This window comes from Oncorhynchus kisutch, linkage group LG25 (assembly GCF_002021735.2).
Source record: "Oncorhynchus kisutch isolate 150728-3 linkage group LG25, Okis_V2, whole genome shotgun sequence".
NCBI classification, from domain to species: Eukaryota; Metazoa; Chordata; class Actinopteri; order Salmoniformes; family Salmonidae; genus Oncorhynchus; species Oncorhynchus kisutch.
In genome coordinates, this window is record NC_034198.2 from 25,556,944 (window position 1) to 25,570,317 (window position 13,374).

At 42.6% G+C, this 13,374-nt stretch overlaps 1 protein-coding gene across 3 annotated transcripts in view; it reads right to left on the reverse strand.

Annotated features, from left to right (window-relative positions):
* LOC109870185 (rho GTPase-activating protein 27) overlaps window positions 1-13,076 on the reverse strand; it is a 30,621-nt gene extending 17,545 nt beyond the window's left edge. Inside the window, exons 1-3 of one of the 3 annotated variants that reach the window (XM_020460584.2) lie at window positions 12,804-13,076; window positions 11,429-11,607; window positions 10,410-11,232 (exon numbers count right to left, since the gene is read on the reverse strand). In XM_020460584.2, the coding sequence (XP_020316173.1) occupies window positions 10,410-11,232; window positions 11,429-11,508 (903 nt within the window). In that variant the 5' untranslated portion in view covers window positions 11,509-11,607; window positions 12,804-13,076. The remainder of the gene's footprint in view (window positions 1-10,409; window positions 11,233-11,428; window positions 11,608-12,803) is intronic. The other 2 variants (XM_020460582.2, XM_031804992.1) reach the window with 2 other exon arrangements.
* Between the last annotated feature and the right edge of the window lie 298 nt (window positions 13,077-13,374).

Genomic DNA, 13,374 nt, shown 5'->3' on the forward strand with positions numbered 1-13,374 from the left:
TCAATGACTGTAGTGTTTTTCAGATTCAGGCTGGCGGTTGCAGTTGACGTTTGAATAGTTCATTTTTACATCCATTGGCTTGGATTCACCAAGCAGGAATATTATCTGCAGTAAACATCAGAGATGCCGTGTCAACCAGTTGGCAAGACAGCAGAAACCGACTGGCACCCTTGCGAATACAGTTCCTGGAACATCCCAAATATTTCACCTCTATATTTGGTACCTGGGCACAAGGTGTTTTGCTATTCAAATGTGCCCGGGCCAGCAGCCTCACACTATGTTTATGCTATTACATAAGCACAGAGGAGGCCTGTATTTCAGACTCACAAACAAGGACCTGAGTGGACAACACACTTCATTGATGCAGACAGATAACTTAACAGGGGATACGGCCCATTCAAATGTAAGTAATTTAATTCCTGATTTTTTAAAAAGTTTGTCAAAGATCTGTTTTGTGAGTGTTTAAAATTGAAATGCCAACCAAAAGAGTGAAAGTGAAGCACTGCGGAAGAGGAAACATTGTTATGTTGTTGAACTAGGAGACGATTGCAATATTTTGCATGGTCTTTAATTGCCATAAAGGAGAAAAACCTATAATTTCTCTCATACTGTAGCTTTGAGCAATGCTATGAATCAGCAATCTGCCTGATTACTTAACCGATTTACCAATCATCCAATCAAACAATAGGGAAGCAAATTGGGGCCCTAATCACACCACAAAAACAGTCGGCCTATTGAATGAATCTGACTCCTCCCCCGTTACATCACTCCTCATGGCCCAGAATCCTGGATTACCCCAGAGAATGCTGTGTGAAATTCTAGTTCTACCTTCTACAATCTACATACAGCACACCAACCTTATCACTTCCCTACCCATCTCCTCAGGCCAGGCTGACTGACGCTCTTCTGACTGCCCCGATGCAGAAAACCAGCTCCAGTAGGATCTGCAGGAAAACAGATCTCTAGAACATAGATGGTACATAGAGATGAATACAAAAGAGAGACGATATGGTAATGGATGAATATACTGTGGTAACATTAGAAGAGCCCAAGTCAAAGATACGTGGTAACAACTGCTGCCCAAGAATGCCTGCAGTACTGCACACAGTAAAGCTACTTAGCTAAAATACATATTTACTTCAGGTAAGCAGATCTCAGGAGCTTTGATATTCAAGTCCCAAACAGTTAACCCTATCATTACGAATATAGAATATGTCAAAAGAAATGTAAAAAATATAAAAAAACATGCATCAAGACGACATGAAAGACATTCCGGGTCTAACATGATTACTTGACCAAGGAGACAAGATACTTGAGACATTGGCTGCGTGTAGACGGGCAGCCCCATTCTGATATTTTATTCACGAATTGTTCTTTTGACGAGTCACATCAGGTCTTTCACATCAGAACTTTTTCAGCACTGATCTGATTGGTCAAAAGACCAATTAGTGAGAAAAAAAACATCAGAATTGGGTTGCCTGTGTAAATGCAGTCATTGAATTGTCTCATTACAGCTGAGGAGCAGTCAATGGGAGCTGCTAGAGGAGATACTACACAAGTACAGAGAAAAATTAATGACTTTCCACCTCCCACTCAAGTGGTGTGTGTGTGTTTACCAAAGCAATACATCTAGTGATGCATGAACATGAAGATAACACTATTACTATTCTTTTTCACAAGAATAGTTTGTTTACAACAATAGTTAAGGAATTGCTGATTAATTGGATCATATAAGCAATGCATTCCTACATTCACTTTCATGTCAATTGAGTTAATTTGTATTTAACTAGGATAGACCACTCCACTCGATAGTCCAACCATCATGACAGCCTCGGGATCATAACATTGCGTGTTAGCCTAAATGTTGGATTCATCTAAATCTATTCACCCATCCTTACTCTCAAATAACCTCCACATGATTTCAGTTTAGAAGCCATGCCTAGGATATGTCCCAGATGACCTCCTATTCGCTTTGTAGTGCACTGTTTTTGACCCTATGGGCTCTGGTAGTGCTAGAACTGTTGCTCTGGTTCACACACTAGTACCAATAAACCAAGACTAAGCACTCACCACTACCAAGGCCTAATGACCACAATAAAACATAATATCCCTGAGCAGCACAGCTATAATTCAAGGACAACCACTTCAATTGAATCAGAAAACATCTCACTCACAGACAGTCCCAAATGGCACCCTATTTCCTTTAAAGTGCACTACTTTTGACCAGAGCCCTAGGGTGCCATTTGGGACTGTCTGTGAGTGAGATGTTTTCTGATTCAATTGAAGTGGTTGTCCTTGAATTATAGCTGTGTACAGTAGTAAGTAAAGTGCACCATATAGGGAATGGGGTGCCATTTGGCCAGTGTTGCTGCTGAGGAGGGGAACAATCAGACAATGGACTCACCTGTATGTCCTTCCCCTGAACAACACGCTACCTGGTGTTCTATGTTGTCAGAGAGCAGGAACAGAGGGTTGCCTGGCATGTGACTTTGGTCTGCAGAACAGAGCAACTTACAACAGCTGCTGTACAGTCTGTCTCTAGGTTACATTGTGATCTGTTCAGACTCAAGAGGCTGTCTGTTCAGGCTCCCCCAGTGCCTCTCAAAGTCCCAATCCTTGTCCCAATCACAGCACGGGAGAATGGACATGCACACACAAAGGTGCACACACACAGACAGCTGAATGGACAGCACACCCTGCCAAAACCACAGAGGGGTTGAGATACTGTATGTTGAGTCAAAAATATATTTTGGCGTCTCCTTTAAAAGATCTTTGGGACATTGGTCCTGTTGACACATGAAAACATTGGACCGACATCGACATGTCTAGTTTGGATGATCAAGGCTATAGACCAACAGTGGTCAATATTCAATCAAAACTTTCAGGGAAGGGTTTTCCCACCAAAAGTCTCTGATCAAATGCATGCATTCGTCTTGACAGTAAATTTCATTATGACTGACAGCGGTTATTTTAACATTCATGTGGCTTCTGCTTAGCTCTAAACATTATAATAAAGATTGCATCCCAAAAGGCACCCTATTCCCTACATCGTGTACTACTTTGATCAAAGACCTATGGTACAGTGTAAGTGAAGGCTACAGTTACAAGACATGTAAGATGATGCAAGTAAGACACTAAGGGCTCAGACACACCAACAGCGTTTGCTGGCCGAGAGTACTTAGCACCTCTGAGCGTAATTTGCGAACCAAGGGCGCACCGAGTCTGACGTCTACAGCGGGTAGTCCCTAAAACACAGCGTGCTGAAAGATCAAGATCAGCAGAAGAACGCTAGATCCACTTTCGGTGCGATGTGTGCGAGCCTTAATACACCTTGTCACTTACTCCTGTAAAACCTACAGCACTGCTATCCAGTTGCACCCAAAATGCTGCTTATTTCAGAAATCTGTTGCACATGGCACATTTTATTTCATTAAAAAAAAACTTAACTAAGCAAGTCAGTTAAGAACAAATTCTTATTTTACAATGATGGCCAAGCCCGGCCAAACACTCCCCTTACCCGGACGATGCTGGGCCAAATACAGCCTGGGATAAAACCAGGGTCTGTAGTGATGCATCTAGCACTGAGATGCAGTGCCTTAGACCGCTGCGCCACTCAGGAGCCTTTGCGGCTCTAGAACACAGAGAATACAGGTTGGAGGTTCTCTCTGTACAGTCTGTTTGATTAAAGCCTCTATTCCTTAGCATCATCCTGTACCAGCCACTGTCCTACAATTTAAATTCTACAAATATATATATATATATATATATATATATATTTTTTTTTTACACATAACGATTTTTAGATTGCACTAACATATCCCTTAATCAACAGTGGATGGATCCCCATGCCAATAAGGGGCAGAACAGCCCTAGGTTCTGTCCCAAATGGAACCTTATATTCCCTATATAGTGCACTAATTTTGACCATAGCCCTATGGGCCCTGGTCAAAAGTAATGCACCAAATAGGGAATAGGGTATAGGCCATTTGTAACACTACCCTTGTTGCTGCATAGCAGGGGTGCCACAGGACCATTCATTGCCACTCATCCAGAACAGTTTAGCCAACTAACCATATCGGATGAACCAAAGGTATGTACACTGAAAACAAATATGTGCAACATGTAGTGTTGGTTTCATGAGCTTCAAATAAAAGATCCCTGAAATGTTCCAGAAGCACGAAAAGAAAATTTCTCTCAAATGTTTTGCACAAATTTGTTTACATTCCTGTTAGTTAGCATTTCTTATTTGCCAAGATAACCCATCCAACTAACAGGTGTGGCATATCAATAAGCTGATTAAACAGCATGATCATTGTACCAGGTGCTGGGGACAATAAAAGCCCACTAAAATGTGCAGTTTTATCACACAACACAATGCCACAGATTCCTCAAGATTTGAGGGAGCGTGCAATTGGCACACTGACTGCAGGAATGTCCATCAGAGCTTTTGCCAGATAATTGAATGTTAATTTCTCTACCATAAGCCGCCTCCAACGTCATTTTAGAGAACTTGGCAGTACGTCCAACCGGCCTCACAACTACATACCAAGTGTATGGCGTCATGTGGGTGAGCAGTTTGCTGATGTTAACTTGTGAACAGAGTATTCCATAGTGGCGGTGGGGTTAAGGTATGGGCAGGCATAAGCTACGGACAACGAACACAATTGCTTTTTATCGCTGGCAATTTGAATGCACAGAGATACCGTGACGAGATCCATTGTCGTGCCTCATGTTTCAGCATGATAATGCACAGCCTCATGTCGCAAGGATCTGTACACAATTCCTGGGAGATGAAAATGTCCCAGTTCTTCCATGGCCTGCATACTCACCAAACATGTCACCCATTGAGCATGTTTGGAATGCTCTGGATCAACATGAATGACAGCATGTTCCAGTTCCTGCCAATATCCAGTAACTTCACACAGCCATTGAAGAAGAGTGGGACAACACTCCATAATCAACAGCCTGATCAACTCTATGCAAAGGAGACGTTTCACACTGCATGAGGCAAATGGTGATCACACCAGATACAGATTGGTTTAATGATCCACGCCCCTACCTTTTTTTTGTATTTCTCAAATGTGTCTGTGATACTGCTGGTCATCTATGAACATTTGAACACCTTGAAGAACAATCTGGCCTTAATGGCCATGTTCTCTTATAATCTCCATCGGGCACAGCCAGAAAAGGACTGGCAACCCTTCATAGCCTGGTTCCTCTCTAGGTGTTTTCCTAGGTCCCTGCCTTTCTAGGGAGCTTTTCTTAGCCACCATGCTTCTCCATCTGCATTTGGGGTTTTAGGCTGGGTTTCTGTATAAGCACTTTGTGACATCTGCTTATGTAAAAAGGGCTTTATAAATAAATGTGATTTGATTTGACCAACAGAAGCATATCTGTATTCGCAGTCATGTTAAATCCATTGATTAGGGTTTAATGAATTTATTTCAATTAACTGATTTCCTTATATGAACTGTAACTCAGTAAAATGTGAATTTGTTGCATGTTGCATTTATATTTTGGTTCATTATATTTACCTAGAGCGCTTCAATTCAGGAAGCAATGGAACTAGCCTACAGTACATGTCATGTACTGATAGAATGAGTAAAGACTTGACAATTACCTAAATGTGAGTTTGATTGCCAGTGTGCACATTGTGCATAGCCTATTCACACACTGCATGGCATGGTTGTCAATGCCACATAACCTAAGCCCTAGCTAGCTGCTTCTTCTGAGTTAAACTCTAAAACCCCACACATTACCATGGAGACGGACCTCCATTTGGGGAAGTGGGGCTCCACTTGAGGGGTCCTGGCACGTCCACATGAGTTGCAACCTTCTGAGTCCTAAATGGCACCATATTCCCTATACATTTCATTGCTGAGCTCTATGGGTCCTGGTCAAAAATAGTGCTCTACACAGGGTGTAGAGTGCCATTTGGGATGCTTCCCCCATTGTCCCGACAGACAGGGGAAGTGAGGGTGTCATTCATTCCACTGGGGATTATTGTTGAAAGCCACAAACCAGCTCTCTGCCCTTCTGTAAATTGGGGATAGTTTACTATGGTAAAACCGATTTTAGAAAATAAACCAGTATCTGTGGTGGCTTTATCTAAGCTTTTTAAATAGTCTTTCTACATTTACACGTTTCAGTTTGCAAACTAGATCAAGTTCTATTATAGCAATTTAGGCCTACTATACTAGTTTAGTCAGCAATCATAATGTTTTCACATTGCAACAATGTAATAACTTTAAAATCGTGAGCGGAGCAGATAAAATGTAGCCAATTTGTAGGCTACACCCAGATGTATACAAATAGTTCCATGCTTGACTGTACATCCCGATACTAGAAGCGGCCTACGTCACTTTACCTCGGAACAGGTGAACCAAAGATGACATCGGACTCGTGGAAAGTTCAAGGTTTCTCCGAAAAACGATGTTGCGCCTGTCAAGCCAACCAACTTTATTCAATGTAATTTGCATTCGCTAAATTTCCATATTTTTGGGGGGGTTGGATAATTCTCTTGGTGCTCTGGCAACATGCAGCAACTGGAAGCAACTACAACCAGCAGTTTGGAAGTGGTTGTTGGTAGCCTACATTTCGGATTAACTCTTTCCTTTCTGGTTACAGTATGTATGTAGCCTATCGATTCGAATCGTTTCTAACCTGTTCTGTGGTTGCCCCAACAACTCTCCCCTAAACCCGACCCACATTCACGGTAATAAAAAGAAAATGTAATAAGAGATAGAAAGACGATTCCACTTTTGTGAAATCGGACAGATACTTATAATTGTTCCAATCAAATTGTACAGGTCCATACGCACCTAACAGTGATGTGGTCCCGCTTAACGTATTCCAGACAGTTGCACCAACACTTGAATCAGCTGGTCTGGACACTACAGTTGCATTCTAGGGGCACCCCCTTACCCCGTTGGACTGGCACACAAAAGAGTGTGTGTGTGTATTCATATGTAGATGAGCTGGCATAGAATAATAAATTGAGTCTACTACAGCCAAGATATACCATGCTATGTTGGGAATCTTTCCATACATTAGCAGGGATTTTATCATCTCATGCATGTTTTATGGATACATTTCTTATGGATAAAAACCAAGTTAACAGCACAACTTTCAACCAAACACATTGCATTCTGTTAACAACAATATCACCATGCATCTTTAATGCAGATCACAAGCCTCACTTACTGAAAACATCTTTTGACTCATGTTTATGGATGGATCCCAGAAGGTAATACAGTATTTCTCTGAATGTGATAGTTTGTGATTCATTAGCTGAGTCCTGTTGACCACAATCAAATTTTGGGAAATCTGACACAAGCAATACACCTAGTTCTCATCTGTGACTGTGATTCATTGTTTGATTCCCAATTTGCACCCTATTCCTCTATATAGGGCACTACTTTTGACCAGGTGCCATTTGGGAAACAAACATTGAGTACAGTAATAATTCCTCTATGAATCATGGAACGAATCAGACCAGTCCTTTTCTTAAAATAAATACAACAGGGTAACTACAATGAAGGGTTCATGACTGGTGCAAAACTACCTCACACTCAACATCAACAAACAAAATAACTGCTCATTGATTTCCAGAGGCAGACCCAGTGAGCCACCTAGTCCTGGGTGGTGAAGCGAGTGTGGGGAGTTAAGTACATGGGAACCATCATGGACAGCACATACTCTTTTAATGCCAACACTAAGCATATCAATAAAAATACCAACAACGACTGTACCTCCTGCGCAGACTGAGACAACCGAATGTTAACACCTGGATACTCTCCAACTATTACACCTGCCATATAGAGAGTGTGTGCTAACTTTCTGTTTCCTGGCCTGGTACGGTGGCCTGTCAGTTTATAATAAGGGTATCATTAGGCGGACTGCGAATTTGGGGTCCAAGCTCTGTGAGCTGCAGTGCAGGGGGCTTCAGGGCCTCTATGATAAACAGGAAACGGACAAGGCCAAACGCATATCATAGAGGACCCCACACACAATCTTGCCCTATGTTTTGAACTGCTGCCCCCCAGAAGGAGATTAAGGGTCCCAATGCTTAGTAAGAATAGGAGCAAGGCATGTTTCACTCCATCAGCCATTGGGCTGCTGAACAATGGGACATAGGACAGATGCAAGCCCAATAAACAGTTAGACAGTAGGCCCCAGAGACTTTGATTAGGTGGAAATGTTTACTGACTTTCCAGTTTTCTGTACTGCATGTACACTGAACAAATATCTAAACACAACATGTAAAGTGTTGGGCCCATGTTTCATGAGCTGAAATACAATTTTCCAAAAATGTTCCCTACGCACAAAAAGCTTATTTCTCAAATGTTTTGCACAAATTTGTTTACATCCCTGTTATTGAGGATTTCTCTTCTGCCAAGATAATCCATCCACCTGACAGGTGTGGCATATCAAGAAACTGATTAAACAGCATGATCATTACACAGGTTCACCTTGTGCTGGGGGCAGTAAAAGGCCACTAAAATGTGCAGTTTTGTCACACAACGCCACATGTCTCAAGTTGTGAGGGAGTGTGCAATTGGCATGTTGACCGCAAGACTGTCCACCAGAGATGTTCCCATCTTTAATGTTTATGTCTCTACCACAAGCTGTCATTTTACAGAAATTGGCAGTACGTCCAACCGGCCTCACAAACGCAAACCAAATGTATGGCTTTGTGTGGGCGAGCGGTTTTCTGTCAATGTTGTGAACAGAGTGCCCCATGGTGGCAGTGAGATTATGATATGGGCAGGCATAAGCTACAGACAACAAACACAATTGCATTTTATCAATGTCAATTTGACTGTGCAGAGATACAGTGACAAGATCCAGAGGCCCATTGTCGTGTCATTCATCCACCTCCATCATGATAATGCATGGCCATGTCGCAAGGATCTGTACACAATTTCTGGAAGATGAAAATATTCAAATTCTTCCATGGCCTGCATACTCAGACACGTCACTCATTAAGCACGTTTGGGATGCTCTGGATCGATGTGTACGACAGCGTATTCCAGGTCCCACCAATAGCCAGAAACTCCGCACAGCCATTGAAGACGAGTAGGACAACATTCCATAGGCCACAATCAACAGCCTGAAACTTTATGAGAAGGAGATGTGTCGCTGCACGAGGTAAATGGTGGTCACATCAGACACTGACTGGTTTTCTGATCCACAGCCCAACCTTTTTTTAAAGAATCTGTGACCAACCGATTCATATCTGTATTCAGATCCCATCGACGGGGGCTGTAATGGAGTGTGTTGAGAGCTTCAAGTTCCTTGGTGTCCACATCACCAACCAACTATCATGATCCAAACACACCAAGACAGTCGTGAAGAGGGCACGACAAAGGCTATTTCCCCTTAGGAGACTTTAAAGCTTTGGCATGGGTCCTCAGATCCTCAAAAACTTCTACAGCTGTACTGGTTACATCATCACCTGGAAACTGCTCGGCATCTGACCGCAGGGCGCTACAGAGGGTAGTGCGTACGGCCCAGTACATCACTTGGGACAAGCTTCCTGCCATCCAGGAGCTCTATACCAGACGGTGTCAGAGGAAGGCCCTAAAAATGGTCAAAGACTCCAGCCACCCAAGTCATAGACTGTTCTCTCTGCTACCACATGGCAAGAGCTACCAGAGAGCCCAATCTATGTTCGAAAGGCTCCTTAACAGCTTCTACCCTCAAGCCATACGACTGCTGAACAGTTAATCAAATGGCTACGTGGACTATTTACATTGACCCCCTTTTTACACTGCTGCTACTGGCTGTTTATTATCTACTATGTACAGTGCCAGTCAAAGGTTTGGACATACCTACTCATTCAAGGGTCTTTATTTTTGACTATTTTCTACAGTGTAGAATAATAGTTTAGACATCAAAACTATGAAATAACACATATGGAATCATGTAGTAACCAAAAAAGTGTTACACAAATCAAAATATATCTTTATCTTGAGATTCTTCAAAGTAGCCACACTTTGCCTCGATAGCTTTGCACACTCTTGGCATTCTCTCAACCGGCTTCATGAGGTAGTCACCTAGAACGCATTTCAATAAACAGGTGTGCCTTGTGAAAAGTTAATTTGTGGAATTTCTTTCCTTCTTAATGCATTTGAGCCAATCGGTTGTGTTGTGACAAGGTAGGGTTGGTATACAGAAGATAGCCCTATTTGGTAAATGACCAAGTCCATATTATGGCAAGAACAGCTTAAATAAGCAAAGAGAAACAACAGTATATCATTACTTAACAACCTCTTAAGGATCTGACACTTTTTTCAGATTTTCACAAGGATATGCATTTTTTTGATACCATTTGAAAGGAAACACTTTGAAGTTTGTGGAAATGTGAAATGAATGTAGGAAAATCAATCACTGACTCTCAATCTTACCTGATCTGAAAGAGAAGGGGCTGTAACATCAATCGGACCACAAGTTTGATCAAGGCTTTGCTGTTCTGCTGGTGTTTTCGTTGCACCCAGAGATCCAGCCGGTTCTGTTCCCACTATGTCTGTCATCTCTGAGAGTGGTATATCTGATATAGTCTCATAGATATCAGGGTCCTGATATAAATGAGATTGCCCACTAGGATCCCCTGCCAGTGTTTTCATCATCCAGCCGTCGGAGTTCTGCTGTTCAACTGGATCCTTGATAAACGGAGAATGGCCTGACTGCAACTGAGGAAGTACACTTGTGGGCTCGGGTGGGACAAGGAGCTTTAGGGAAGGGTGCTGCAGCAAATTGCCAAAACCTGGAGTGTCTGAGGCTGAGTTGAATGAGACACCTGGAACTAAACTATGCTTCTTCATCACTTCTTCATCACATGGCGGGCTCTCTCTAGTCTCGTTGTTGGAGGTCTGCAGTCCCACCATTGTCTTCACGTGCTCATACCGCTCGATATCATTGATGTCTTGTGAGACCCTGAACGTGGACTTCCTGTGCGTGGAAAGTGATCTCGCAGAGTGATCCGTGGACACGTGGACCCTGATCACAGTGCCTGGCCTTTGACCTTTGTTAGACATCTTCGTTGGCTCTCTGTCAGTCGTTGCCTGCGGGGATGTGTGACTCTGAATCCCAGGATCGGTGAGGTCCAGTTGGCCCTGGGTCTCCACAGAGAGCTCCCTCACATACTTTGCAGGGATGTAGAAGGGCTTGGTGCTCTGGTCCTTCTGGACGTGCCACCAGTGCTCGTTGGTCCTGGAGACCAGGATGTACCTGTGAACATTACAGGCCCAAAAAGGCAACGTAAACAATATGTTTGGGGGCTGTGCAAAACACACAGTACGTCTATAATCTATATCATGTTGTCCAATCTGTTTGTTTGTAATTGTACTCATTTTACCATGAGCTGATGACTAATTTCCATTTTGTGAAATATTTTATGGACAATAAATATTTTCAATTCAATTACATGTCTTTGGGCTTGATGGAGACCAGAGCCCCGTCCCTGGCTGTGTACTCATACTCAAACTCCACCTGCACCATCTCCATGTTACTGTAGGTAGGGCCTATACAGTCAGCCGCTCCCCTGGCTGGGGCCTCTGTATTGAGATGCAGACAGTCACATTTCAGAAGAGGTCATCTTGGGAGCTGGAAACAGTCGAAAGGGTACATTTAAAACTGCTGTATCTGACTTTGTGCATCTCAAATGGCACTCTACTTTTTTACCAGGGTCCATAGGTAGAGTGGCATTTGGGACATACACTTTATTTGCATTAAAGACGTAAATTCAGATCCAGTAAACTGAGACAGGACTTTGCTACACTGGCCATACAGTAATAGGCGTTGGAAAACCTCAACATTGTGGGATTCACAGAATTACATATTAGAACTAATTAATAGGATCTCTGTTGTGGAAGTACTCAGTTACTAAAGTCCATCTTTGTCCTCTAGCAACATGATGCACATCTGCCTTACAGATTATTATCATAAAGAATGCAGACTGACAGGTATTGTTATGGGTCTATGGCCGTTTTTGTTCCATGATTTTAACTTGAAAATGGGCAGGCAGACACCATTAAATGTTGGTTCCCATCACTGTGCATGAAAATACTGCTACAGGAAGTTGCTGACAGTCATTGCAGTGCAGAACGCCCTAACCCCAAATTTAGAGCAGTAAAGACACACAACACGGGCACAAACACACACACACACACAGAGCCCACAGAACAGGAAGCCTGTAGCCCTGCACCACCCTGGAGTGACGATTCTCAGATCACCCCATAGTCGATCTGCAATCTCAGTTTCCCATATAAGGCCTCCAGAGGCCAATGGAGAACTGCAGAAAACACAGGACTCAGTTCCTCCCTCTAATTTTAGTATTGTGAAAGCATTGACAACCAGGACCAATTACTAGTCAGAAGTCAAATTGGTCCAAGTTGATTCCCTCTCCATTCTTACCCATTCAAAGTGAGTGAGCCATCTGATCTGTCATCATAACCATTGTATTTTGTTGACATTGGATATTGTACTGGGATCTAATGTCCTGGTGAAAATACATTTTAAATATCTTCTTTGAGTTCGAGTAACTTGATTGATATGGTGTTGAAATAAAGTTTTGGTCTTGATAAAGCCACGGGTAAAAACCAACTCGACATTATAATGAGTCAGAGATGTTATGCAGAACAAGTTAAACACATTATGATTTAATCCCCACTTACAGCGGAATAGCCAAAGTGTCATTCAAAGGGAATCCCATGTCACAATAATGCACACTAACATCACACCAAACTTTCACAATAAAACCAATGTAATTCAAGGCTTGACGATACAATAAATGTGCCTACCTGGAGATGCAAGGCTGGTACCAACTTTGTCCTCTTCTCTCTGAATGTTCAGCGGCTCCCAAATGTCAGAGGGAGTTTAATAACTTCCATTTGCATTAATACCCATCATATTAAACCTGGTAAATCTCTATTTCACCATCTAGTTTCCATCAAATTAGTTAACTTGTCCAAGAGTCCTATGTTCAGAGGTCCTGTGGTGTCAGTTATAAATCCTAGTAGTCTACCACTGCCCTGTGTGCGCACACAGGTTTCAACTTGCCTGACTGCCTCTGTATCATTTCCTGTTCTACCAACTGTGTATTGGAACAACACAGTGAATGGTGAGACTGGGGGACAGGAACAAACACTCAGAGTGCTACAGTATGGCAAATGGTAGTGACTCAGGTTAGTCCTATTGTCTCATTTAGCCTGTGACCATTACTTCTGTTTAGAACAACAGTACTGAACATTCTCTGGTTATAGGCGAACAGCCCAGAGAAATTCCCCCAAAAATGTGCATCAACTATGGGCCCTGGTCAAAAGTAGTGCACTATATATGGTGCCATTCGGGACACAAACATTAGCTATTAGT